Raw genomic sequence first — 27,645 nt, 5'->3', positions numbered from 1 at the left:
GCCGGGGCCGCGCGGAGGGGCCGCGGCCGGCGGGACCCCCGGCACCCCGGGCACCCACCGGCACCCACCGGCACCCACCGGCACCCCCGGCACCCCCGGCACCCCCCGCGGCCCGCAGCCACCCAGCGAGGCCGGGCCCAGCGGGACGGCGGGGCGAGGTGAGGCGCGGCCGGGCCCGGGGCTGTGGGGCCGGGAAGGGAGCGGAGCGGGGCGGGGGGCGGCGGGACCGTGCTGGGCCGTGAGGGGGCTCTGGGAGGTGCAGGGGTGAGAGAAGATGGGGCCTCCCCACCCATCCGGGGGTGCTGGGGACAGGCGGGTGATGACCCCCGTGATGGGGATTTGGGGGTGCGGTGCTCCGCAGGGGGCTGGCAATTGGGGTCTGCAAAGGGATGGGGAAGGCGTGCGGGGTATTGGGGGCTCTGGGACAGCTGGGGATCACACCGGGAGGGGTGTGCCGGGGGTGTCCCCTGTGGGGTTTGATGCTCCTGGGAGTGTGGGATGAGGTGAGGAGTCTGCAGATGAGGCGCTGTTTGGGGTACAGGGGGTCCCTCCAGGGACGGGGATGTGCTGGGGGCTCCCTGGTGCTGGGGGAGTGGCTGGGGGGGCACCCACATCCCTCTTTCCATGCTGGGGAAGCCAGGATGGGACTGGGACAGCGGGTGACCCCCAGCCGTAGGTTTCTGGCTGGGAAGGACGGGACAGGGATGATCCCTCAGCAGATGCTGGTGCAGGTGGGAGACAAGGCTGAGCCAAGGTTGCCAAAGCCCCTCTCTCTTTCTGCTGCATGGACCCCCAGGCTGTGCTGGGGAGGGTTTGGCTGATGAGATTTCAAACCCTGCGGGTGTTGCACGAGGGAAGGAGAGGGGGCAAGGCTTGGCAGCGGGGAGCCACAGCAGCAACTCAACCACTTTTGTCTTTTGGGAGTGCTCTGTGCTTCTCCTTCGCAGATCAGGTCTGTCCCCAGGGATGTCCAGGCTGTGCCATGCAGGGGGCTGGCGGTCATGGGTCGGGCCATGGCTCAGGGGGACTTTCAGAGGACACAGGTTCATTCATTCCCTCCAGAGCAAGATTTCAGACTGGATGTGTCTTGGTTTGCCTGTGCTCCCATTGCTGTAGGGGGGTCACCTGGGAGCTGGCAGCATTTGGGGGTGTCTCAGGTTGATGACAAATGTCAAGGGCCTTCTCTGAGGGTGCAGATGCTCGCTGGTTTCCTTGCCCTGGCATGTGGATTCTCCTCTGGCAGGAGCACAGGACACCCCCGCTGGGGGTGGGGGGATTTTGGGGACAGTGTTTGTGTCCACACACACATTGTCATCGCTCTGTCCCACTCTGCCTCACACAGTGCCACCCTCTGTGCCTCACCTGCTTTCCCCTAAATCCCCCTGGCATCCCACCTGCCTGCCCCTGCCCCAGGACTCATCCTGACAGCACATTCAGGGAATGCTGGGGGCATTCAGAGCCACAAATTGGGCTGATTTGAAGGGAACCTTTGGTCCTGGGTCACTGTTGGGAATGGCAAGCAAGGGTTTTGCCAGGCAGAGGGGTGCAGGGGTCTTGGCTGGCTCTGTCTCTGGTGCCAAGAAAATGATGCTTTTCCCCTGGACAAAGGGTCTCGTGCCCCAGGGGCCAGATGCAGTCGTGGGTGGGTGTGTGGCAGCAGATCCTGGAGGCTGCTGGAAGAGGGAGCAGAGGGTGCTCGCCCCGTATCTCTGGGCAGGGGATGCCTGGGGGTGCAGGTCACCCTGTGAGATTGGTGCTTATGCTGAGGGTCTGCCAGATATGGGGGTCCCCAATCCCCAGAGCCCTTTCTCCTCCTCCTCCTCTTCCTTCCTGTCTCCCAGCTCCCGTTTTCCCCAGCCAGGTGGCCCGTGGCTTATATAATGTGCTCAAACCCCGGAATAGCTCCTCCCGTTACACAACCACCCAGCAGCCACGGGAGGGGGGTGTGGGGGGGGATTCCCAGCTGGATGCTCCCCCTGCACTGGCCGTGACCCCCCTCCACCTGCCGTGCTCAGCTCCAGGGGTTGTTCACCAGGATTGTGTCCCTGTTGGGGAAGGTGACCTCATTGTGACAGTCATCCCCCTGCTCCTCCATGTGCTCAATAATTGCTTTTATTTGTAGTAGTGTTGTTACTCCCCTTCCTCAGAGGGGTGATGGGCCTTGGGCTGGCTGTACCTCCTCCTGACTCCTTGCCCAGCAAAGCAAATGGCCCCAAAGGTGCAAAACCTGGAGTGGCTGTTCCCCCTCTCATCCCCATTCCCTGTTTAAGCACCTTCTGTTTGGGGAAGGTCTGGCAGGGCATTCCCAAGGGGATGAGGGAAGTGTGGCCAGAGGGGTCTAGGGCTGGGGATCCCATAGGAAAACCCATCAGCTGGATCTGCTGCCTCTCCACTCAGCATGGGGGGGTTGCTGTTACCACGTGGATGTGCTGCTCCTTTCCCTCATCCCTGATTCAGGAATGGGGTCACTGCATGGGGCTCCCTCCCTATCACGGGGTGACCCCTTTCCCACCAGCTCTTCTCCAGCCACAGCTGGGAATGGAGCTCCTCAATGGCCAACGGCCCAAGGGGTTCAGGCTGGGGGTGCTTCAGCTGCAGCATTTTGGGAACAGAGTTAATCCTGGCTCCTCACCCTCCATTGTGCCCTTTTCCCTGGATCATCTCCCGGGGATCTCTGTGCCCACACCCCTGTGTGATGCTTGTCCAGTGTGGGACCAGTCCCCAGCCCTGGCTCCCCCATCCCTACATCCCCAAGCCAGGAAGGAGCCCAGTTGCTTAGCAACTGTTTAGCTTCTCCACCAGCCTCCTCATCTATTTTAAAATATATATGTATTTTTATATCTATATATATATATATATCTGCACAGACGTAGGTATGCACATGCATCTGCAGCTCCTGACCCCCCAGCCAGCATCCATATATTCTTTACTAATTGCTTTAAAGTCTGTGAGGTGTCAAATTCTGTTGAGGCAGCTGTAGGAAAAGATGCCCTGGGCTTGGGGAAATAGGGATGGAAGCACTGGGACGGCTGTCACCAATCCATTCCCACTGCCCCTTCCCAGGGGCATCATCCCTCTGCCTTGGGGCTGGAGGGCAGCGCTAATGAGCCCCAGAATGGCTGCACTTTTAAAGCTACATTTGCCTTTTTCCCTCGTTCTTGAAGGTCTGACTCACAGTTTTTGGCACTGGAAGGCAGCTCCGGAGAAGGTCAGCCCAATTAATGGCAGCAACCCCGGACTTTTCCTCCTTGTAACTCCAGCTGGGTGTTCAGAGGAGGCTGGCTGCCTGGCCGTGGTGTTCTGGCATATTTTGTGTCCTGAAAAAAAGAGATTTTCTCCCAGCTGTCACCAGAGCACAGACAGGGAGCAGCCTGGGATGGGGCTGTGCTTGCTTGGGGACAGGGTTATGGTTTCAATCCTGATGAGATCCCAACAGGCAGGAGAACCATGGGGACCACCCCTCTCATCCTCTCTGGAGCGAGTGGAGCATCCTCACCTCATCTGGGCTGTCTCTGGCGTGTTGGGGCCGAGCTCTGGCACGCTCAGTGCCCGAGTGGTCCAGGGAGCCTCCGTGCTGGGCTCGGTGCCCACATCCCGTGCCCGCATCCCGGGTGCTCACGGCCGCCCCGGCTGGTGCAGCTGGATGTGGCGAGAATTAATGGAGCGCCGGCCGGAGGCGGCTTTAATTAGCACCGAGGCACGGGAGGGGAGGGGGCAGCACGCCCGGGGACCGCTGCCGCCTTTCCCTAGCGAGGGAGAGACGCCGGGAGAGCATCCAGGCACCCGGGAGAGCATCCAGGCCCCGCCGGCTCCGCGCTGCCGTCCCCGCTCCCCCCGGGAAGCGGCTCCAGCCGCAGTACGGCGGCGGCAGGGCCCTGCGGCGGCTGCTCAGCGCCGGGGGCTCAGCGGGGCCCGAGGGGGGAGATCTCAGCACAGCCGGCTGGGAAGGGCCAAAGCCGTTTGCTGAAATAACGCTTTTTTCCCCATAATTTTGCTTCTTTCCTTTCGGGCTGGAGTTCTGAACCTGTGAGCTGGACAAAGCCCAGGTGGGACAGCCCCAGGGCTGGGACCATCCTTGGGCCAGCCCACAGGGAGTGAGCTCCATTCAGAGCTTGGCTGGAAACCAGCAGCCCCAAACCCTGGCAGGATGGCAAAGCTGGGCCTTGCACCCCCTGTCCTGGCTGTGTGACAAGGGCACAGTGCAGTGTGTCCATCCTTCTGTCTGTCCTGGCAGTCTCTGAGCTGGTACTGCGGGTCCTCCACACCCTGGGTGTGATTCAGCATGGCTGGGGAGGGAGGGAGAGACCCAGGCATGGGATGGAGGATGGTGAATGGTGAATGGTGAATGGTGGTGAAGGGTGAGGAGGAGGAGAATGGAAAAGAAGGATGAAGAGGAGAATGGAGAATGGGGATGAGGATGGTGGATGGGGGAGATGATGAGGAAGGGGAGGAGGATGGGGGATGAGGATGGAATTTGAGGATGAGATTGAAGATAGGGATGGAGGATGAGGATGGAGGATGGGGCATCTCTGAGCACTTCCAAAAGCTCTAATCCAGGTATCAGAAAACACCTGCAAGCTGCAAAGCTGGATTGACCTGCCCAAGGCCCAAGGTGGCATGCAGGAGGAGGATCAGGATCCCAAAATACATGGGTGAATGCCTGGTTAATATGGGAAAAGAGGGATTTGCTCAGGAGTCTCCCCAGCAGCTCCAGCCCTTGGTGCCAGGGGGTTTAGGACCCTCCTGGGTGGCAGTAAGGGAATCTGGGAGGTGGGAATGGATGCCAGCAACTATCCCCAGCTACATCCTGCAGCTTTTGGGAGTTGTGTGGAGACACAGAGCTCACCCCAGGATGCCTCCTCTCCCTCTGGGCAAGGCAGCCAGGCAGTGGCTGCCAGTGATTGATGTTTTGTGGGTAATTACTGCAGATAATGAAATATTTAACCATCATCTTTATTATCGGGGTAGCTCCGAGCCTGGTGGGAAACCACTGCTGTTTGGCCAGGGCTGTGCTGATGGGTTTGGTGCTGATTTTGGTGCTGGTAGAGCCAGGTGGTCCCTGTGTGGTGGCCAGCGGATTGAGGTCATGGTGGTGGCAGCCACTCTGTGTCCCTGGGCTGTCCCTTGTGAGTGCAGGGCATGGCTGGGGCTCTCCCTGTGGGACATGGGCTCTCTCTGCCCTGATATCTTGTCCCCACTGTCACCAGCAGGGTAGGGCTGGCTCTGTTTGGCACCCAGGGATCTGCCTGGGGCACCTTTGGAGAGCTGGGGGGAGGGTTGTGGGTGGGTTTTTCCCTTTCCTTTGTTTCCCTGCCTGTGCTGTGGCTGAGGCAGGGGGCTGGTGGCAGCTCCCATGTGGATATTGCTCCAGGCTGAGGGGACACTGGGATGCAGTGCCATGTCCACCCCCAGTCCAGCTCCACCTGGTGCAAGGGGATTTCTCCAGCTCCCTCCTTTTCATGGGAACATTTCAGGGAGCATTTCCTGCATGCCTCCCCCACCATGCAGCCTTCTCTCACAGGTACCCATCCAGCTGCCAGTTTGCCTCCATCTACCTGCCCAGCTCCATATCCCACACACTCTCAAGGTTTTTCAGCAATGAATTTATCCACTGCTGGGCTCAGGATAAAATGAATTCCCACTGGGGACAAGCAAGCAGAGGCTGCTGCAGAAATCATCCTCTCCTTTCCTCTCTCCTTCCCTGAGCCTCTCTGTGGGGAAAGGTTTCTAAGCAGGGAGCTTCCCCCTTTCTCTAGCCTCCTTCCAGGTTTTTGGCTTCATGTCCTAATGGGAGAAAGAGGGAGAAGAGCCCCCAAGGCAGGTTTTTCTGCAGCATCTCTCTGTTCTCCGGCCTGGAGCCATCCTGGGATATGGAGGAGGCTGGGTTCAGGGTGGGCAGGGAGTATCATGGGGTTTGAAATGTGGGTGCTGCAGGCAAGGGGGGACCAGGGGACCCTCCATGTGTAGGCATGAGCATCCAGGAGTGCAGAGCCCTGCCTGGCTCCTGCTGCATCAGTGTCTCTGTGGAAATAAAGGCTGCTGGATCCTCTCTGCATGGTAGTAATGAGGGGGGAAAAAAAGAAAAAAAAAAGTCTTGTAATTAAGCACTCAGCTGCTGTCCTCCCTGGGCAGGCTTACCAGGAGATAAATGACTGTGTGGGGCAGCCAGTGGCAGCAGGAGAGTCAGGGATGTCCTGTGGGGATGCTGTGGGGTGGGAGACACCTTCTGGCCAGGTTGGGATCCCCACAACCCCAGGGAGGGCTCCGAGGTATTTTCTCCTCTCAAACAGCAAAGAAACCTCATCAAAGCCTCTCGTGGGTGATCTGCAGTCCCACCCTGGCTCTGTCCCAGCTGGCCTGGCCATGGAAAGCTCTGAACTGCCTGGTATCCTGGTGGAATGGCACACTGGGAATGGCAAACCTTTCCTGGGCTTGAAACTGTCAGCATCAGTCCATGGTCCACCTGTCCTTCCTGCTTCTGCTGGGCTTAGGGATGCCTCCTTCCCTGGGCCAGTGTTTGCCCCGTCCTCCATGGGCAGCGTGTGCCAGCCTCCATTGGCTGCTTCCTGCACAGGAGATGACATTCAGGCATCACCCATCCTTGGAAAAGCTTCTCCAGCAGGATCCCTGGGATAGAAGCACCTCAGAGAAGTGTCTTTCTGGCAAAAACTGCTTCTCCAAGCCCAAATCCAGCTTGGAGAGTGAGGCAGGATGCTCTGCCTTTGCTCCTGCTCATTTCTCTTTGTGCAGAGCCCCTGTAAAGGGCAGGTAGAGCCTCTGCAGCCTGGTGGAGCTGGTGGTTAAGGCAGCAGATCTCCAGTGGGAGCATCCCATGCTCAGGAGAGGGCTGGAGTGCTGGGCAGGGGAGCTGGGGCAGGGCAGGATAGCAGGGACAGCAAGGAATGGGTGCTCAGCCATGCGCTGATGGCCAGAGGGTGCTGAGACAGGGCTGTGTCTGTCTGGTTGATCCAGGAGATTTGGGAGCATCTCCTCCCTCAGGCTCAGGGAGCATCAGCCAGAGCCTCAGCACGGCAGTGCTGCTTGGGAACAGTTGTCCTCTTCCAGGGGTTATTTTTGGAGCCAAGTGAGGACACATTGACTGTGTGGTGGAAAGAGGAGGCAGAGACACGTGGAGGTGAAGGAGCAGGGAGAAGGCAGAGGGGCAGAGGCTGGTGGGGATCCTCATCTCCCCTTGCAGCCCACACTGGGCCATGCCAGAGGATGCCAGGCCATAGTCAGAGAGTGCCAGGCCATGGCCCAAGAGCATCAGCAAGTGTTTGCTGCCTGAGCCAGACATCAGGACATCCCATTGCAACCAAATCAGCCAGTGCAGCTGGGAAATGCAAGGGCATATCTGAGGTCTTTGTGTGCCTAGAGGAATGTGAGGATAGATGCCTGTCCCTGCTCCAAACCCACACTGGCTGACAATGGGGTTCATGGGGTCCATGTCGTGCTGCTGTCTTGGGCCCCACAGACCCACCCTTGGCCAGGTTTTTCCAGTACAGGGCTGGAGCAGAGCATCCTCCTCTCTTTTCCCAGGAGCCAGCCCTCTTGTCATGGTGACATGAGTAGCCCCAGCCTTGCTTTGGAGGGACACCTAGTCACTGTCCCCATCAAACCTGCTTTCAAGGCTGATTTTACCCTCAGGTTCCCACAGGGTCCCCTCACTGTCAGGGGGTGAGAGGGGAAGCCAGGCAGGCACTGACCCCGACTCTCTCTCTCCCTGCCAGGCAATCATGGCTCTCTACAACAATGGGGCTGACGTGCCTTCGCCCCAGGAGGCCTCCAACGGCTTCCCCCAGCCTGGTGCCTCAGGAACGTGGCACAAGGGCGAGGAGGAGGTGAGGCTGGTGGAGCCCAGCATGGTGAAGAAGGCTCACCGGGAAATCCTGGACCACGAGCGCAAGCGGCGCGTGGAGCTGAAGTGCATGGAGCTGCAGGAGATGATGGAGGAGCAGGGGTGAGTGCTGGGGACATTGGGGGTTGAGATCCTTTTGACCTGTTTGCATCTTGTTCTCTCCCTTTAAAAAATAAATTCATGTGGCAAGTGTCACCATTTGGAAGTAAATGCATTTTTGGGTGAACCATTTGGAAGTAAATCCATTTTTGGGTGAACCAAGCAGCTTTGGTGGGTTGCTCTGTGGTGGGAAATGCCTAGGAGTTCATCCACTTGTCCTGCTTGGACGTTTGGGCTCCCAGCTTGTCCTGCAGGGAAAGTTGAAACAGGAAGGGGTGAAGTTGCTCATGGATGTGCAAGACATCAGTGCCACCCATCCTGTGTCCCACATACCTGGGATGTGAGATCCCAGAGGAAAGCTGGGTTTTAGTCACTGGAGAGGCTGGTTTAGGGCTTCAGTTTGCCCTGTTCTCCTTCCCCTCCCCAGTTTTGGGGTGACAGCACCCTCTGCCCCCATCCTGCCAATGCCATGGCCACTGCAAGCTGCTCCCCTGCCTTTGCTCTCCCCTTGGGAAACAAAGGGATAGGGAAAAACCCAAGGGGCTGAGGAACATCCCTTGCTGGGTGGGCAGAAGGGACTGGGGGGCCAGAAAGGAGCCCCCCATCCCTGCTGGGCATGGCTGTGCTGTCTCTGGCAGCAGCCAAACATCCTGATCCCTCTGACAGCTCTCTAAAACCTGATGGATGGAGCAAATTCTTCGGCACACTTGGGTAGATGGGGACTGGTATCAGCTGGGGAGAAGGAAAATGGATTGAGGGAAGGCTTCACCAAGGCTTTCATTAAGAATGCAAGCGTGACCTAGAATTAAATTGTTTCACACAGACTGGAATAATGATTGTGCCTAATTTGTCATTATGGAAATAAATAAGGCTGACCTGGCGCTTTGGGGAACCCTGAGCCTCCTGTCGGGTTCCCGAGCCCGAGTAGGGATCTTACCACTGGTAGTAGCATTACTGCAATGGGTAATAGCAGCACTGCAAGCAGGATTGTTGTTATTGCTGTAATTGCTTTGCTGTTATTAAGGCTATTAATAACACTGATGATGGCGATACGCCGAAATGATAATATAATTACAGTAATAATCTTGGTCAACCTGCTTAATCCTCTGCCTGCTCTTCCCCTGCACACAGGGGCTTTCCAGGGGGGTTCCATGAGAAGGGATTTGCACCCCTGAGGTTTCTGCCTGGACCAGGGGCAGCCTCCTGGCCGTGGCCTTGGGGGAGTTGTTGATGAGGGCAGAGCTCCAGGATGGATGTGAGTGTCAGCAGAGGGGATTCTGCAGGGATTTAAGCACTCCCTTGTTTCCTTAAAGGGGGATGGCTCCTCCTGCCTGTGCTGTGGCTCGCTCCAGGCTGCCTGCACTGTTATTCCCTGCCTGCAGGCTGGATTTCTTGTCCAGAAAAGAAGTGTCAGCACATTTTCTTTCTTTCCCAAATCCATTCTATATGTTAAATGCAAAAGCAAACCTCCCCTCCTACAGGGTTATAAGGAGCACCAGGGGAATGCAGGAGGGAAAGGGCTGGTGATGCTCCTGCCTCCATCCCTGGAGGTGGTGGGGAGTTCCTCCCCTTGGCCTCCCCCCACAGATTTGCTAATGGCCCAGCCGCAGTGGCCCATCTGTCACCTCCTGTTTGGCCTCATGTCCCCTCTGCAAGAGCACCGGCCGTGTTCTTAATATGCTGCAGCAACTGCTGATCTCGGGCAGACATCTTCCTGCTGCTGTGGGCTGGCTGGTGTCCATGGGATGGCCAGGGCTGTCAGCTCTGTCCTCCTGGGATGGCCACTCTGCCCAGCTGGGTGCACTGTCATCGAGGGAACGGAGCAGAGCAGCATTTGGGGGTGCTACCCTGGTTTTGGGGCTCCCCATGCCCAGGTGCAAGGTGAGGGGAAGCAGCCAGGCTGCCTCCATACCTTTCCTTCTGTGTGAAGTGTGGCTGGGGAGTTAATGAGAGCCTTTCAGTGCAAATGAGTTCATTAATATTAATTCCCCTCTCCTTGCCATTCCCCTTCATGGACACTGCAGGAGGGGTGTGTGGTGCCATGTGCCCTTCTTCACCCCGGGCACCCAGAGCACTGCAAGGGGCATCACTGTCCCCAGCACAGGCTGTGTGGATTTGGGGACTGCAGGGCTAGGCCTGGCTCTGGCATCCAGTTTTCTGGCCTCGTGGCAGTGATGCTGATGGGGTGTGATGGAAAGGGTGGGCCATGAGCAGCCCCTCTAGAGACTGTGACTGAGCACAGGGACACACACAGAGCCTGACCCCTTCCCTCCCAGAGTGGCAGTGTGGTGGTGACATGAGGTCCCTCTCCCTTCACCCTCTCCCCTGGGATGATGCCAAAAGCATCGTGGGTCTCTCCACCACATCCCTCTGTTGGGATATTTTTAGTTGAGGAGGATGCCCAGGTGGCACAGGACCACCTGGCCAGGGCTGTCACCTGTCCCTTCACAGGGACACCTCGGGGACGGCAGGAGTGCCGTGTTTGCAGTGGCTGTTCTCAAATGCCAGGACACAGTGATTAGTGTCTCTTGTTAATAACCCTGCGGCGCCTGAGTCAGCTCAGCGGCAGCGCAGAGCTGGCACAGCTTTCAGGGCACAGAGCACCAGGGGATGAGCAGGGGCAGCTCATGATGGGACAGAGATGCTGGGAGGGAACCCCAGAATCACTGGCTGCAGTGGTGGCACTGCCAAGAGGGTTTGGTGGGCACTTTCTCCAAAGCCTGGGGTGGTCATAGGGAATGGCAACTTCACAGTCATCCTTTTCTTTTTTGGTGTGCCTTCTTCTGCCAAGCACTGCTGGGAGAAGCAGGCAAGAGAGAGGAGGACATAGTGGTGGCAGGGGGCCGAGCAGAGATCCTGCTGTCCTCCAGGCCCTGACTGTCACCATGCCACCTCCCCTTTTGATTCGCCCCTTCGGCTTTGTGTCACTTCCAAAGGTATAGAGTTCCTCAGCAGGTCCATGGGGAGCCCATGCTCCAGCATGGAGCCCTGACCACATCTTTGCTCATCCAGGTACTCCGAAGAGGAGATCCGACAGAAAGTGGGGACCTTTCGGCAAATGCTGATGGAGAAGGAGGGAGTGCTCACCAGGGAGGACCAGCACGGGCGCCAAATGTAAGTCAGGCAGCTTCCAGTTGGTCCATCTGTGTGTCTCATCCCAGAGAGGCACATCCCTCATTGCATCTGAGCATCAATGGGCAGTTGGGTGGTGGATGAGAGTATATCTAGGCATGACTGGATAGCTGGATGGACATGGAGAGGGTACAAAGTGATGGATGGATGGATGGATGGATGGATGGATGGATGGATGGATGGATGGATGGATGGATGGATGGATGGGTGTTGGCTTTGAGTCAATGCTTGTTTGATTTGATGGTTGGTTGGTTGGTTGATTTGGTGATCTGATGTCTGGTGGTTGATTTGTTGATTTGCTGGTTTGTTGGTTGATTTGCTGGTTTGTTGGTTGCTTTCGTGATTGGCTGTTCAGTCAGTTGGAGGCAGGAATTGCCTCTCTAAGGCAGTGTCCTACCTCTGGAGAGGTTAAAGGTTATCCTGCCCTGGTCATTTGGAGACCTCTGGGTGCTGTGCAGAGGCCAGCATTGCAATGCTCCAGTCCCAGAGGATGAAACCCAAGTGCAGAAGGTCTCAATGCTTGGCTCACCCCACCAGCCACGGGCAGGGACCCTATGGAAGAAGCTCCTCCAAGGAGATCCTGTACTGTTCCTCTGTTTCTAATCACTCCTCACAGTGCCTGGTTCTGGGGAGCTGCATCTGCCCTAGAAGGGGGCTTAGGGCTCGAGTTTGGTGTCCAAAGCAGCCCAGCTCCTGCTGGGGACATGCCAGTTGCTGCTCCTGCCCTGCACTGGACTGTTCCCTGCCTCACCAGGGTCCACCCCAGCTTGATGATGATTTATCAGTGCAATGCTTAATGGCCCAGGCAGCATGGCTGGCCTGGCGTGCACCATCCATCAGCCTGGAAACCAGGTCACTTGGGACAGGAATAGATGCTTCAGGTTCACTGAATATTAATGCTTCATTAGGGTCAGGAAATCAGGGCGAGGGGGGAGGCAGGGAAGCCATGGCAGCAGGGAGAGCCTCCCTCACACCACTCTGCTGGCACGCCAGGCAGGGTGGGACACAGGGACGTGGCTGTGCCCTGCCTGGATGGGGCTCATGGGCTTGGGACAGTGTGAAACATTCAGGATCCTCCTTCTCCAGGCAGGAAAAACAAGGAATGGGGGAAACCAACCTGCCCAGGTCACTGAGCATCATCCCTAAGGTGATAACAAGTGGCCCTTGCTGGTGGGGGCAGGAGTCATCTCCAGGTCATCTTCCTGGCAGGCTCGTTAGGGCCAGCACTGTAACGAGCACACGGGGAAGCCAAAGGTGCCTGAAAGTTACCCAGGCAGCCCTGGCTGTCACCTTTACAGGCTTGGTTTTGCAAAACGAAGGGTAATCATTAAAGATTAGCCCCAGGGCTATAAATAATAGTGCTGAGCTGGAAGGAGCAGTCTCACAGCAAAGGATTGCTCGGAGGAGAGCAAAGCCAGAGGTGCTTGAGGAGGCTGGTAGGAGCTGGGTCCAAAGGAGGTGGCTCCTCAAGCAGCAGGGATCTGAGCTGCTGGAGGATATCCTGCGTGCCAAAGGTCTCTGCTGCATGAAGAGGCTGGACAAGGGGGTTAAATAAGCTTTAAATAAAGAACCTCAGCCTTGTGGTGGCTGGGAGAGTGCTCAGCACTCTCCTGGGCTGGTTCTGCTCCAGCACTGCTCTGGGCTTTTACCGCACGGTCCTTGGCTGCCGGGACTGTGAGCCTGAACCAGCTGGTCCTGTTTCAGAGCCAATGCGAGTGCTCAGCATCATCTGCATAACTCCCCGGGGAAAACTGAGGCATCGAGCAGAGCTGTGACCACCTGAGTCCCTGGCTTTGCTCTTTGTGCTCTCCCAGCTCCTGTCTCCGTGTGCACAGCTCGGTACAGCCTGGTCCCCAAGGAGAAGGGTTTGATGGACAGGCTGGTGGGATTGCAGACAAAGGCAAGCGTGTGCTGGGCAGGGAGGGATAATTGGAACAGCACAAGGCTGGTCTTGAGCTGCTGAGCACAGCTAATGGGTGAGATGCTGGCAGCAGGCTCTGGCATGGAGCACTGCCTGCTCACAGAGCAGAGACACACACAGAGAATTAACCCCGCTCCCTTCTCTCTTTGCCTCTTTTCTCCCCCTTCCCACGGTTGGGTGGGTGGTTGAAAAGCTGATTCTACCTTTGGGACATGGCCAAAGCAGGAGTCATGTGGAGAGGACCCAGCCAGCCATGGTTGTGGCACAGAAGGGAGCCCAAGTCCTGCTTGAGCGATCATCCATGGTCAGGGGAGGGTGCCTCGTGCGTAGTTTCGGTCCAGGACATTTCTAATTAGGTTAAACAGCCCATGGCCTGCCTGTGGCCAGGGATGCCAACACGTGCCACTGTCAGATCTGCAGTCTGGGACTGGGAGCTTCCCTTTTCTCAGGCAATGGCCAGGCTGCCAAGGACTGATGCTGTGGGGCTGCACTTCCCCACCAGCATTGCTGACTGCTCACCTCTAAGCTGGGAAGGGCAGAGGAGCCTGCATCAGGTTTCTGAGGGCAAATCTCCCTTGGGAAGCAAACACCTGGGCTGCTGTGGTGCTGGGCACCCTCCATGCCTGTCCCCATCTCTTAAGTTTCCTTCCAGAGCACCTGGATGTCCTTGTCCCTCCATGGGTGAGATGTCCTATATCCCCCAAGAGCAAATGAGAGGCTCCCTGTGGGTTTTGCTCCTGGGGCTGATGGCAGAGCCAGCCCAGGGAGGTGGGGGCATCAGGAGGAGGTTGGGCAGGGACTCCTGAGACTGTCCTAGTCCAGCTGCCAGGCCTCTACCAAGCCCTGCCCACAGCCCTGGTAGTCAATGGCAACCTCATGCCGGTTTCCATGGCAGTGGGAAAAATTAATGCTGATGAAGTCACTCAGGAGAGAGAGAGAGAGAGAGAGAGAGAGACCCTGATGGCTCTAGGCATGATGTCCCCCCTCCCCTTCTTCACCTGCTCCTAGGAGGGACATTGTCCATTACCTGCCTGAAGCTCCAGTGCTGAGCTGGTGGCTCTGTGGGGTGCTGGCCTCAAAAGCCCAGGTCATCCTGGGCAGTTCCCACCTAAATTTCCACTGCTGGTCTTCTGCCAGCTCCTCTCACCCTTATCCAGCCCTGCAACCTGGGCTGAGCCAGCCTCCTGCTCAGCCCCAGCACTTGAGCAAAGCCAAAAGGGGCTCACACAAGGCTGAGGCTGGGCCCTGTTGGGGTGATGGTGGCCTGAGTGTCACAGTGTCCCTGTGCCAGCCTGGTGGGGATCTCTGCAGGGATTGGAGCCACAGGAATACCCTGAGCAGACCTCCACCTTGGGACTTCGCTGTGTGTGGACATCAAAGGACATGACCAAGGTCCCCTGGGGATGCTGTGGCAGCGGCAATGTCACCCAACCCCTGTAGCTGCCCCAGCTGCTCTGGTGGGACACAGAGAATGGGGATCCCCAAATTAATCCTGCTCTTCCTCCTCTGGCAGTGTGATAGAGAACCACCACGGGGCAGATGGGGAGGAGTACGAGGTGGAGTACCCTGCCTATGGAGAGGGCTGCCTGCTGCAGTGTGACTGCTCGGCCGAGTGCTACCGCGAGGACAGCGGCCACCGCGAGTACAGGTCTGCGTGCCTTTGGGGACCTGCTGGGCACGGGGTCCCCATCCAGGGACACAGAGGCCAGGGGCCTATCCCTTCTTCTTTTCCCAGCCTTGCTTGCTGTCCCCCACAGGTTGAAAAGACGCTCGAGCAGCTCCACCTCTCCTCCACCCAAGAAGAAAAAGAAGAAGAAATCAGGTCACCGCCGGAGCCGGTGAGTCCCCAGCTGTCCCTGTGCTGTCCCCTCTCTCTGGAGGGCAGCTCACCTCCCAGCTCAGCCCTTTGCCAGGCTCTGGAGGAGCAAGTCACCCCACTTTTGGGGGCAGTACATCCCTGAATGTGCACCCTTAAGAGGTGCAATGCATCTGCATGTACTGATACTGCAACACACACGTGTGTGCACACACCTACTGCATGCACTGCTGGGACCTTGCCTGGTCCATGTGGGGAAGGAGCTCACTGCCACAGGGCACAGCACCAGGCAGGATATGGCTCTGTGAAGGGTCCATCTACCCAAAAGCTCACCACTTAGTGCTGCTGCTTGGGCAGGATGCTGTCCCTAATGTCCCTTTCTTCTCTGCCTTTCCCATGGCAGCAAAAAGAGGAAACCCGGCTCAGAGCGCAGGTGAGTGACCACTGGGCTGGTTGGGCTGTGGGGTCCCCTCTGGGCTGGCAAGGCCACTGGGCACAGACTGGCCTCTGCCACCCACTGTCCCCCTTTGAAATCCCCCCGGGGATTGGCCACCTTGTGTCCTGCTGGAGGCTGTAGAGGCCACGAGGTGGCAATGAGACACAGCAGGATTTGGGCATCCCAGAATTGAAGGCAGCCAGAACCCTTCTGCCAAAAGTCCCTTTCTGTCTCCCAGCCCAAATCCCCCAGGAACTAACTGCCATGTGATGTTCATGCATCCCATGGGGTGGTCCAGGGGAAGCAATGAGGCTGGGGGTGGTGGGACCAGGCTCCCCTGGGCCAGGAGGAAGAGGCTGGGGACTCCCTTGCTCCCTGCTCAAGGGCACCCACTTCCCCTCTAGCTGTGACAGCTCTTCACCCATCCGCAAGGAAAAGAAGAAGAAGACTGGAAAGAAACACAGACGTGACAGGTAGGATGGACACGACAGCAGGCTGGGGACAGCAGGGGTGGCTGGGGACAGAGGGGCTGGCTGGGAACAGAGGGGCTGGTTGGGGCTGCTCAGGCCCTTGGTCTGGGGTGGGATTTAGAAGTGGGTAGGGATGGACTCTGATGACTTTTCATGGGGCCATCACCTCCTCACAGCCACTCTCACCTGCCCCATCCAGCAGCCCACCTCGGGACCACCCCCCTGTCCTCACGCCTGGAAACTGCCCAGCCTTTGCTCCCCCCTGGCCAGATCAGTGTAATCTCCTTCATCTCTGCCTCCTCTTCATCCCTTAGGTCTGAGTCGGGGTCACGAAAAAAGAGAAGACACAGGTAAGAGTGACAGCCACCCCAGTGCCACCAGCTGCCAGCTTCTCCTGCCAGGGTCCCCCTGTGTCCCCACTCCTGCTGTCCCCTCCCCTCTGCCCATCATGATGAGCCTCCTCACCCCATAGCTGGACACTGCTGTGTGTCCTCTGCCCTTGGATGTGGCACAAGGCCACTCTGGCTAACTGTGGGGCCCCAAATGTCCCCCAGGGGAGGAAGAGGGATCCCAGGCAGCCATGGCCAGGGCAAACCTTGACTGTTGCCCTGCTCTCTGCAGATGCCCTCTGCCAACACTGCTATTTTAGGGTGAAAGGAGTGAAAAACACAAAAAGGGTGCCAGAGAGGACACAGGGCAAAACAAGCTGGGGGGTGACAATGGGCCCGAGCCCTGAGGATGCTGAGCAGAGCCAGTCCCCCTGTTTTCTCCTGCCTGGTCTCACCAACCTGCACCTGGCCCCACAGTTCCCCCAAATCCATCTGGGATCCCCACCACACTTTGAAGCTCAGTGGAGCCCAGCTCTAGACCAGGCAGGTCCTTCCCCTCGCTCCTCCCACAGCCTCGGTGTCTCTGGGGGGCTGGGAAAGCCACCCCCAGGTGCTGCCCCCGCTCCCACGTCTGCAGCTTTCGGCTCTTCCCGCAGGTCCCGAAGCCCCAAGAACAAACGGAAAGAGAAAAACAAAGAGCGCAAGAGGTGAGGGCCGGGCTGGCGGGGGCGGCGGGGCTCTCTGTGTCCCTGCGTGTCCCCTGCGGCCGCTCAGCCTGTCCCTCGGCCCCGGCCGCCCTCTCCACAGGTCCCGCAGCGAGTCCCCGGCCTGGCGCTCGCACCGCCGCAGCTCCTGCAGCTCCCACAGCGCCTCGCTCTCCTCCGACAGCGGCTCTAAATCCCCGGGCAGGTAAGGGACAGCCCGGGACCTCCGTCCCCACCACCACACCCAGCCCCAGACTCCACCGTGGGACCCTGGGGGGTAGAGACAGAGATATCCTTGTGATGGACACCCTTATGTAGTAAAGGGCAGGGAGGTGGGAGGCAGAGGTGTCCCAGGGATGGGGACCCTGGGGGATGGAGGGCAGAAGGTGGGTGACAGAGGTGTCCCAGTGGTGAGGACATTGGAGGATGGAGGACAGAGGCAGGTGGCAGAGATGTCCCAGAGATGGATACCCTGGGGGATGGAGGGCAGAGGGTGGGTGACAGAGGTGTCCCACATATGGGGACCCTTGGGGATGGAGGCAGGTGACAGAGGTGTCCCAGTGATGAGGACATTGGAGGATGGAGGGCAGAGGTAGGTGGCAGAGGTGTCCCAGGAGTGAGGACCCCAGGGGATGGAGGGTAAAGGGAGGTGGCAGAGACATCCCTGAGACAGGCATGCAGGGGAGTAGGATGGTGCTGCAGCATCTCTGGGAGGTTCAGGAACATGATCTCCAGACGAGGTTTCAATTTTTAGCTAAAGAAAGCACAAAGCACCGATTCTCACCCCATTTCTGGCTTCGGCAAAGCCTGGGCTGCAGCCGGCGGCTCTGCCGGAGCCGGGCCAAGGGAGGAGGGGCCGGGCTCGGGGCCGGGGGTGCCGGCAGCTGACGCTGCTGTTCCCCTCAGGGTGAGCCCCAAGCGCCGGCAGGATGGCCCCAAGGGCAGCAGCGCCCGCTCCAGCCGCAGCCCGTCCTCGCCCTCGCCCCAGCGCTCGGCCTCGCCGCACCAGAACGGGCACAAGGGCAGCGCCCAGAACGGCCGCCACAGCCACGGCGCCCCGCTCCCGGAGCCCTCGGATGTACGTAGGCTTTTCTTGGATCACTCTTCGCTTCCCTCCCCTCCTCCCTCCACAGGACTGCCCCCCTGCTCTCCTCTGCCCTCCTTCCCCACTCGCTCGGCTCCCCGCCCTGCCCAACCGGAGCACACGGGGGAGGTGTGGGGTGCAGGTTGCACCCTCCCAGCACTCACCGACCCCGCGCTGGGTGCACGATCTCCCTGGGGGAGCCAGCCCATCGGCCTGAGGCAGGGATCAGGGCAGCCAACAGGTCATCCCTCTCCCAGAGCCCTGAGGATGTCACCCCCCCTGAGATGATGGCTTGGCAGGCCAGCATCACCTGCCAGGGTCACCACCGGGCTCAGCACCTCCCTGAGATTGATCCCAGGCAGCCAAGAAATGGCCAAGCAAGAAAGTTCTTGTTTGCCCACCAACCCCAGCTCTCCCTAGTGCCAAGGGCCAGCACCAGTGTCCAGGACTCCAACACCCACTCTGGCCAAGTTAGGGTTTGGAGAGGATTTGATGCTGGATGCTCAGATTTTAGGACCTTGAGGTCCCCATGGCAGGTGACATCAGAGCTGAGCATCCCCAGCTCTGCTTCAGCATCCCAAGGTGAAAATCTTGGTGGAACCTTGGGGGCTGCTCCCTTGCTGAATGGGGCAAAGCCCTAACCCAGTGGGCCCAGTGGGCAGCCCCAGTTTAACCAGTGCTGGCGTGGTGAGGAGCCTGCTCTGGCTAAGGGGGGCTGAGTGAAAGCAGGCCACTCCACTAATGGAGCCCACGCAGCTCCCCACTTGCCCTAGGGAGCTTTATTCCCACAGGTGATGTCCTGGGCCGGCAGCACCCAACACCTGCAGAGAGGGCCAGGGGCACCCCGGCAAACGGGCTGCACATCCACATCCCCTTTGCCCTCCCCAGCCCAGCACCCCCAGCAGCACCCAGCACCCTGCCCAGCTCTCGGGGCACCTCTCTGCTTTCTTCTTTCCTGTGGTTCCGGCGGGGCCGTGGGGCGGGTCGGGTGCCGAGGCGCCGCCCCCGGCTGGCCCCGCTCTCCCCTGCCCACCCCAGCATCGCCCAGGCCGTCGAGCTCCCTTGGCTCCCCGGCACCAGCGGGACTTTTCTCCAACAACTTTCTCTCTTTCTCTCTCTCTCTCTCTCTTTCTTTCTCTCTCTGGTTTCTATTTTTTATTTTTTTTTTTCTTTTTAATCCCATCTGTGTTTTTCTTTAGCCTCCCATTTGAAAAAAACCCAAACGGTAATATACACTTCCATTTCTTGCTCAGCAGAAGCAGGGACGAGGGGGAGGGAAGGGCAATGAAACGTGCTTTTTTTCCCGCCCTCTTGTTTTAGTTTCCTTTCTCATGATTTATTTTCTTTTCCCTTGTGATGTACAGAAATGCAAACGATATATATTTCTCTTATTTTTATTTCCCCCCACCCCGTCGTCGTCGTGTTGTTCTAGAATTTTTTGCTTTTGTGTGTGTTAATGTGGAGAAAAAAAAAAACAAACAACAACAAAACAAAAACAAAAACCCGATGTGTTTTCTAAATATCTACGGCCGCTGAACATTGTATTTCCATTTTCTATATTTTGAACAAGGAATTTAAAAGGGAAGAGAACCCAGCAGCTCTACACTGCAAAGGAGCGAATTGCCCTTTTCCTCCTCAAATTGGAGTCCTCGGCTGGATCCCGCTGCCGTGGCGAGCTTTTCCTGCCCGGCTGCAGGATGAGGCCGCTGGGTGCGGGGCTGTCCCGCATCCTGCATCCCGACAGGATGAGTCCCCAGCCCCCTCCCCACCTCCCGCAGACCCCCCAAAAGCTCCGGGCTCAGCCGGGCACCCCCAGAGCTGCCGGGAGCCAGGGGTGCCCCGGGGCGCTGCGCGGCGTTGCCTTCCCTTTTAAATACCCAGTCCTGTCTCCATCCATCCCTGCCGCCTTCCCAGCCTTCCTCCTGGGTCTCTCCTCCTCCTCCTCCTCGCCCACACGCACCCTCCAGCCCCTCTCTTTCTCCGGTTTTCTTTGGGCCAGCACAACCCGACATCCCTCGCCGTGTCCCACCTCCATCCATCGCCTCCCCTGCATGTTACCCGGGACTTTGCCATGTTATAGAGTGACTTTTAAAGAGTGAGCCGCAGCCTGATCGGGTTACAGACACCAGCCAGCCACCCCCCCGCGGCCCCCCCGCTCGGCGGCGGCCGCAGCCTTCCAATTAAACAAACAAACAAACAAACAAACAGAAATTAAAAAAAAAAAAAAGAGAATAAAACTTAGAAGCTAAAGAGACCAATTTTAAAAATAATTTTAAAAATTCTAAGCAAAGCAAACGGGATTAGCCGAGGGGTCTGGATCGCCGTACTAAAGAGTCCTTGTCTTTTTCCCATTCTGCCCTCCAAATGTGGAGATTATTGTTTTCTTTTTTTATTATTGCATTCCTGTCACTGCCAATTTCAAAGGTAGGTATTTTGTCCACCTCTGCACGTTCACTTCTGCAGATGAGCCTGTTGAAAAGCACCGTAGCTTGATTTAATGTTATTTTCTCTTTCTTTCTGACTTTCTTTCTCTTTCTTTCTCACTCCCCTTCTCTGTCTCTCATTTTGTCTCTTTTTGGTGGCTATATAAATTTTTTTTTAATTTGTATGGTTTTCCCCAGTTAGCTGCAAAGCCATGCTCTTCTCTTATGTTCTTTTTTTATATATATATATTTTTTTTTTGCCCTGTCCACGTAATATTTTTTTTCTTTCTTCCCCCCTTTTCTCTTCCCCGTCTCCTCGTGCTGTCAGTAGAATGCATTTCTGTGTCTTTCAGCCCTCTGAATTTGTGTTCGTTTCCATTCAGGGGCCGAGCACGGCTGTTCCCTTTCAATCCCCCATTAAATGAGGGTGAAGATATTTAGGGAGAAACAGGGGCAGTGGCCACGGGTAGAAGTGTGCACAGGGGGTTTTGGGGTGGGTGGATGGGGCAAGAAATGAGAAATCTGGGGAGATGTGTGGGTTTAGCCCCTCCTCAGGGGGAAAAAACCCAGCTCAGGGAAAATACTGAGGGAGGCTGCAGTAGGGAAAGGTTTAAATCTTCCTGCGTGGAGAGAGGCAGGTCCAGGACATCTCAGCCTGTGAGGGGCAGGTGACAGCATCCCTGCCCTGGCTGTCCTGTCCCAGTGTGTGTTTTCCCTCCTAGGCTGAGTCTTTGGCAATTGGGTTTATTGGAGATGCTTTTACCTTTGCTGCCTTCCTGCATGCCAGGGCAGGAGATTCCAGGGTTTGGATAGAAACCCTGCATCCCACAGCCCGAGCCCATGGCATGGCCAGCCAGTGCCAAAATGTCACCCTGGTAGAGAGGAACCCCCTCTCTTTATCTCTTCATCGTCCTCTTCTTCTTCTTCATCATCTTCTCTGCTTTAATGGTCCTCTCCTGGGATGTGGGGCTGGGCATGGGCTCCCCTGATCCCCCTCTCTGGGGTTGGGCAGGGCTGATTGTCACTGCCAGCCTCCCCCTTGCTGCAGCCATTGCAACAGCAACTGGTTTTTAGTAAAACCCCCAAATCCCCCCATTTTGGCTGCAGCTTGCTGCTCTGTGGCTGGAGGGATTGGCTTTTCCACGGAGACAAGGAGGTGGTGGGGTGTGGAGCAGTCTGGGATCCTTAGGGACATCCCATGTCCCTTTTGCAGCATCTTCGTGGTGGTCCCCAGAATCCCAGCCCTTCACCCTGCCCCCTTCTTTTTTGGGGGGAGAAAAGTGGCATTGAGAACACAGTGGGATGGGTGGAGAGAACCTCAACCTCAAGGATTCACTGACCATTCATTGGTGTATTTGGGGCAAGGGGATGGTGAGGAACTGGGGTCACCAGCCCTGGGTGTGGTGGCACAATCCTGGCACCACCCCAATATCCCTGAACCCCTTTTGATCCCTTGGCTGGACTCAGCCATGCCCTGTGCAGGATTCACTCTCCCAGGGATTCTCAGGGACCTGGCACTGGGCTGTGGCTGGGGAAAAGGAGACCCCAAAGCCCCCTGAGCTGGGGTTTGCCAGCTTGGGCAGGACTGGTGTTACAGGAGCCGTTTCCACCCATCTTTTTGTCTCGTGGTGTTTGCAAAGATGGGGGGAACACCCAGGCAGTGTTTGTGGCTCAGAGGAGCTGAGATATTTGGGCAAAATCCCTTGAGGTCTCAGTGCTCAGGGCTTGGCCACGGTGGTGGCCCAAGGTTTCCCCTCCCCACAGGAGAAGTGAGTTGGTTTGTTTTATTTCTCCTCTCTCTGGCTCTGTCTCTGTCTCTCCTCCTTCTCTCGCTCTTTCTTTCTCTCTTGCATTTTTGTGAATCTAATGATGCACTTATATTGCCCCGCTTTTCCCTTCTCTTCATACCTTACCTACTAAAGGAGGAAATGCCACTTTTTTGGTAAGTGGATGTTAACCAAGAGGGACTTAAAAAAAAAAAAGCATATAATGGAAAAAATAAAAAAAAAAAGGAAGCAGAAAGCAAAGTCTGTGTTGAGTGCTGATGAGGACTTAGCAGTTCCCTGCAGAGTCACAGCTAACAGCTCAATGCGTGTCCCAGGAAGAGCTCAGAGACATTCGTTTATCTCAGTAACGAGGACATTTGTGAAGTTTTGCTTTGTTTTTTATTTATTTATTTTTATTATTTAAAAAAAAAAATTTGATTTGATTTGGATGATTTTTCTTCTTTCTTTTTTGTTGGTTTCTTTTATGCCTTCTCACCTCCCCGGCCCCCTCCCCTGCCTTGCCCTCCATTGTCGCTCTGTGCCGTTTTTTACTCGTTTCTGGATTTGTTTTAAGCCGAAAGCCGTACTATTGATAAAAACTACACGTATCAGAACATATATCTCTATATATGTGCATGCCTCTGTGTGAGCAGACCCCATCACCTCCAGCCCTCTTTGGTTCGACCCTTTCCCCTCGGCTCAGTCTGATTTACTCTCCCCCACTGCCCCACCTTCCCTCCTCTCATATTTTCTTTTTGGTTTTTTGTTTTTTTTTTAAATTTTCCCCTCATTTTCCTTCCTTCGTTTGGGTTTTATCCCCCTTTTCCCTTCCCCTTTCTTGGTCGGGGCGGGCGGGCATCAGGGTTTGCTTTATCCCCTCTCCAGGTGTTTTTTGGGGTGGGGTGGGGGGTGTTTGTTTCTTTCCCTTCAAGCTTTCCCTCCCCGACGACTTGGGGCTTTCTTGGATTTATTTCTTTTCCTCCCATCCCACCCCTTCCTTTGGGTATTTATTACGATTTAAGTTGAGTTCTATTATTTTGGCGTTTTGCATGCGGAGGTTTGCATGACCCACGTTGTTGAGGGCGAGAGGAAGGTGCAGAGTAGCGTCTGTGTAGCCTGCCTTATGCGATGTGCATTGACGTTGTGATCTGCGCCCCCGGCCCGGCGCCCCCCGTTAAAATCCCCTTTCTCTCCTTCTTTCTTGTCTCCTTCCTCCCTTCCTCCTCTCCCTCCTTCTCTCTCTCTCTCTCTCTCCCCCCTTGCCAGAGGCCGGCCTCGGCGTCCCCCTCTCCGCGGGCTCACGGCAGGACGGAGCCGCCGTCCCCCCGCACCCGGGGGGGCCGACACGGCGCCCGCAGCCCCCGCTCGCCCACGCCGGAGCGGGCCAAGCACGGCCACCGGCATCGCTCCCGCAGTGCCTCGCAGCCGTCCCGACACCGCGGCCAGAGCAAGGGGCGGCCCCCGGGCCCCCGGGAGCCGCCGCCGCCGCCGCTCAGCCCCGCCGGCTCCAGCAGCGACTCGGAGGGCTCGGCCGGCTCCCATCCCTACCACCCGCCCGCCGGGCCCGACAGGAACCACGGCGCGCACGGCAAGAAGTAAGGGAGTGCCCGGGATGGGATCCTGTCATTCCTGCCGGGATAGGGGAGCTGGGCTCGGATGTTTGGGGTGCAGCTCCCTGCAATCCCTTAAATCCTTCCAGGCAAAGCCCTGGGGGTTAAACTGAGGATATAGGAGCTGGGTTCGGATGTTTAGGGTGCAGCTCCCTGCGGGCACCTTAAATCTATCCAGGCAAAGCCCTGGGGAGCGGGGCTGGGTTGGGATGCTCAAGGGATGGGAACGGGAATAGGGATGGGAAAGGGACAGGAAATGAGGACAAGTTGGCGATGGGAATGGAGACAGAGCCGGGGATGGGGATAGGGAAGGGATGGGGATGGGGAAGAGCCACAGTGGGTCAATGGTAGCACTGTGGGAAGGGCCATCCCTGCCAGGGATTATCCCACTGCGAAGGGCAGTGCCTGGATGGCAGCAGGGGATCACAGCATCCCACAGGATGCAGGATGCCAAGCGAACGAAAGCTTTACAGTCAGGGATGTACCCCAGACAAAAACTGGTGTCATGAAGTGTTCCTTATGGGAGCCTGCGGTTTCTGGCTGCCGTGGGGACACCCTGCCAGCCAGGACAGGTGCGAGGCGGTGCTGGCATCTGCCTTCACAGGGTGAAGGAGCGGCACCACCGGGGCCGGCCCAACAGCAGCTCGGAGTCGTCAGCCAAGCACTCCCGGCACGCCTCGGAGCGGAGGAAGAGCCCGTCCCCCAGCCCGGGCCAGCGCAGCAGCTCCTGGAGCTCCAGCGGCTCCCTGTCCAAGTCCCGCTCCCGCTCCCGGGAGAAGAGAGCAGCACGCAGCCGCTCCCGCTCGCCCTCGCCGAAAAAGCCAGCCAGCAGGTCAGGCCCGAGGGGACAGGGGCACGGGGACACCGCGGGTGCCAGGGGGCTCAGAGGGCATCGCGGCTCAGGGTGGTCCCGGCTGCCCTGGCACTCGGGGAGGGGACCTGTCATTGTTGGTCACACTGGAAACGCCAGCCCCAGGTGGGAGTGACATCCGGGCAGGGAACTGCTGCCACAGGGTGTCCCTGCGTCCCACACGGGACCCCAGCCCATTCCCTGACCCTTCTCCTCCTCCTCCTCCTCCCCGGGCTGTAGAGAGAAGGACAACGAGCCCCGAACACGTCACGGTGACCCCGATCCCGCCCGCCCCCGGCGCCGCTCCAGGAGCTACTCCCCCATCAGGAAGAGGAGACGCGACTCCCCCAGCTTCATGGAGCCCAGGAGGATCACCAGGTGTGTCCTGGCCTGGGGCAAGGTTCTGCCACAGCCACTGCCACTGCCAATGCCATGGCCACTGCCACTGCCACAGTCACTGCCATGGCCACGGCCACGGCCACGGCCATGGCCTGGGGCTGGACACTGCTGCCAGCTGACCCTAAAGGGTGCGTGGGTGGGTGGATGGATGGATGGATGGATGTTGGATGGATGGATGGATGGATGGATGGATGGATGGATGGATGGATGATGGATGGAGAGATGATGGATGGATGAATGGATGATGGATGGATGGATGGATGGATGGATGGATGGATGGATGGATGGATGGATGGATGGATGATGGATGGATGGAGATGATGGATGGATGGATGGATGGATGATGGATGGATGGATGATAGATGGATAGATGGATGGATGGCTGGATGGATGGATGATGGATGGATGGAGATGATGGATGGATGGATGGATGGATGGATGGATGGATGGATGGATGGATGGATGGATGGAGATGATGGATGGATGGATGGATGGATGATGGATGGATGGATGGATGGATGGATGGATGGATGGAGGGATGATGGATGGATGGATGGATGGATGGATGGATGGATGGATGGATGGATGGATGATGGATGGAGAGATGATGGATGGATGAATGGAGGGATGGATGGATGATGGATGGATGGATGGTTGAATGGATGATGAATGGATGGATGATGGATGGATGGGTGGATGGATGAATGGAGGGATGGATGGATGGATGGATGAATGGATGGATGGATTATGAATGGATGGATGGACATACAGATAGATGGACGGACAGACAGATGGACAGACGGATGGATGGACACACAGATGGATGGACATACAGATGGATGTATGGACGGACAGACGGACGGATGGATGGATGGACATACAGATGGATGGATGGATGGATAGATGGATGGATGGATGGACACACGGATGGACAGCAGCAGCTCTGTGGATGCACAGATAGCTCTGAGGATGGCTGGGTGAATCAGCTGGCCCAGACAGATGGGTAACCAGACTGCCTCCAATGCTGTGACCCTCTGATCTCTTCCTATTTCGAGGCACGAACACAGGAATTAATTTTAATCCGCTGCACATATTCCAGCAGTGCTCACGTCCGCAATCACGTCTCTCCTGCCCTCCAAAGCTGGTTTCTCCTCCTTGGGATCCTATTGCCTCAGGATCCTGAGCTGTAAGACAGGCAATATTTCGTGCCAGACAAAACACTGTGTGCATATGTAGCACCTCGTTAAGATGCAGCACTGGCGGCGGGGCCGTGCCCAGCCCAGATTGCCTCCTTCCTGACCTATTTGTCTCTCCCACTATCAGCTGGGTGATCAGGGGGGGCTGGATGTTCAGAAATCTGCCTCCCTGTGGGAGGGATTTTGTTTTGCCTGGGCAGGACTGGAGTTGTCAGGAGGGAGGACAGGAGAAAGGACAGGAGGAACACTGCAGAGCCCATGGGTTAGAGCTCCCCACAGTTCTCCCTGGTGGATGCCCTGGAAAGAAAATGGGCTGGGAAAGCTGTTCCCAGCCCAGCCCAGGTGCCACTGTCTGGTTTTCCATCCCTCCTGCTCCATCCAGGTTTTCCCAGGATGTCCCCAGGGAGGTGGCAGGGGTCAGCTGGAGAACACAGCCCATGGTCCCTGTGGGGACTGTTCACCTCATCCCACCACCATCCTTGGGGGGGATGGGGGTGGCAGACCCTGCTCTGCTCAGGGTTCAGGAGGAGCAGAGCCTTTTCTGTGAGGTGCAGAGGATGCTGTGGGGAGGGGGCAGCCAGGGAAACACCCCCAGCCCCCTTTGCCTGCCCCAGAGCCCAGCCAGAAGCCCCAGTTCCTGTCCTCAGTTCCCATCAAACCCTCCACCACGTGGTCCTACCTCAGTGATGCCAACTTCTCCTTTTCCATTTCATCCCAAGGTCCCTCCCGGAGAGCATCGCCGCCAGCCTGGCTCCCAGGGTAACCTTCCCCCTTCCTCCTCCTCCTCCTCCTCTTCCTCCTCCTCTTCCTCCTGGACCCCTCTGTGTCTCCTCACACCTCAGGATGCCCTCAGCACCCAGGCACTCTCTGGTCCCACTAACACCAGGTTGGGACAAGGGACAAGGGGCCGACTCCCGATGTCGCTGCCCCCTGTGTCCCCCCACCCCACTGTCCCCGTGCCTCCCGTGTCCCTCCTCATCCTCAGGCGCCGGCAGGCTGCAGCCCGCCTCCCGCTAATCCCAAACGTCTCTTTTTCAGCAGCTTTCAATCTTTGGTGTCTGGGAAACACAAAAGCCACATTAACCTGCTCACTTTCTGCCCTCGACGCTGCCTAATCCAGGACTAACACCCCGGGGGAGGGCGCAGGGGAGGCGGAGCGGGATGGATGGATGGATGGATGGGGAGGTGATGCCAGGTGGCCGCATCCTGACGCCGCTGGGATGCTTGGCTGCCCTGGTTCAATGCTTGGCCGTGCCGGGGGTCCAGCGCCGGACCCCCTTCCCCGAGCGGCCGCGGCGGGGGGGGCCTGACTCAGTTTCCCTTTTCCATTTGCAGCGCCCGCAAACGTCCCATCCCCTACTACCGGCCCAGCCCCTCGTCCTCCAGCTCGCTGAGCACCTACTCGTACAGCCGCAGCCGCAGCCGCAGCTACGACAGCTACAGCTCCAGCCGCAGCCGCAGCCGGACTCGCAGCCCCCCCAGCCGCTCCCGCAGCCCCAGCCGCAGCCCCAGCTACAACAGCCGCAGCAGCTCGGAGAGCGCCGGCTTCTGA

General features: G+C 57.6%; 1 protein-coding gene across 1 annotated transcript; it reads left to right on the top strand.

Annotated features, from left to right (window-relative positions):
• The first annotated feature begins 107 nt into the window (after window positions 1-107).
• SRRM3 (serine/arginine repetitive matrix 3) lies at window positions 108-27,645 on the top strand. Its single transcript, XM_030962726.1, has 15 exons — window positions 108-158; window positions 7,731-7,960; window positions 10,970-11,071; window positions 14,524-14,658; window positions 14,768-14,848; window positions 15,230-15,259; window positions 15,667-15,735; window positions 16,047-16,082; window positions 16,718-16,768; window positions 16,869-16,970; window positions 17,672-17,843; window positions 23,305-23,633; window positions 24,253-24,480; window positions 24,739-24,876; window positions 27,429-27,645. The coding sequence occupies exons 2-15, from the start codon at window positions 7,737-7,739 to the stop codon at window positions 27,643-27,645; spliced, it is 1,914 nt and encodes a 637-aa protein (XP_030818586.1). The 5' UTR covers window positions 108-158; window positions 7,731-7,736.

Source organism: Camarhynchus parvulus, chromosome 19, assembly GCF_901933205.1.
Source record: "Camarhynchus parvulus chromosome 19, STF_HiC, whole genome shotgun sequence".
Lineage (NCBI taxonomy): Eukaryota > Metazoa > Chordata > Aves > Passeriformes > Thraupidae > Camarhynchus > Camarhynchus parvulus.
The sequence above is the reverse complement of the archived record's forward strand: the minus strand, read 5'-3'. Positions and strand labels throughout refer to the sequence as shown.

Bases quoted from the DNA above. Each gene is read 5' to 3' on its own strand.
- SRRM3 (XM_030962726.1), top strand. From the start codon at position 7,737: ATGGCTCTCTACAACAATGGGGCTGACGTGCCTTCGCCCCAGGAGGCC. The intron at 16,971-17,671 runs GTAAGGGACAGC...TGTTCCCCTCAG, and splicing joins GGCTCTAAATCCCCGGGCAG to GGTGAGCCCCAAGCGCCGGC. The intron at 24,481-24,738 runs GTCAGGCCCGAG...CCCGGGCTGTAG, and splicing joins CCGAAAAAGCCAGCCAGCAG to AGAGAAGGACAACGAGCCCC.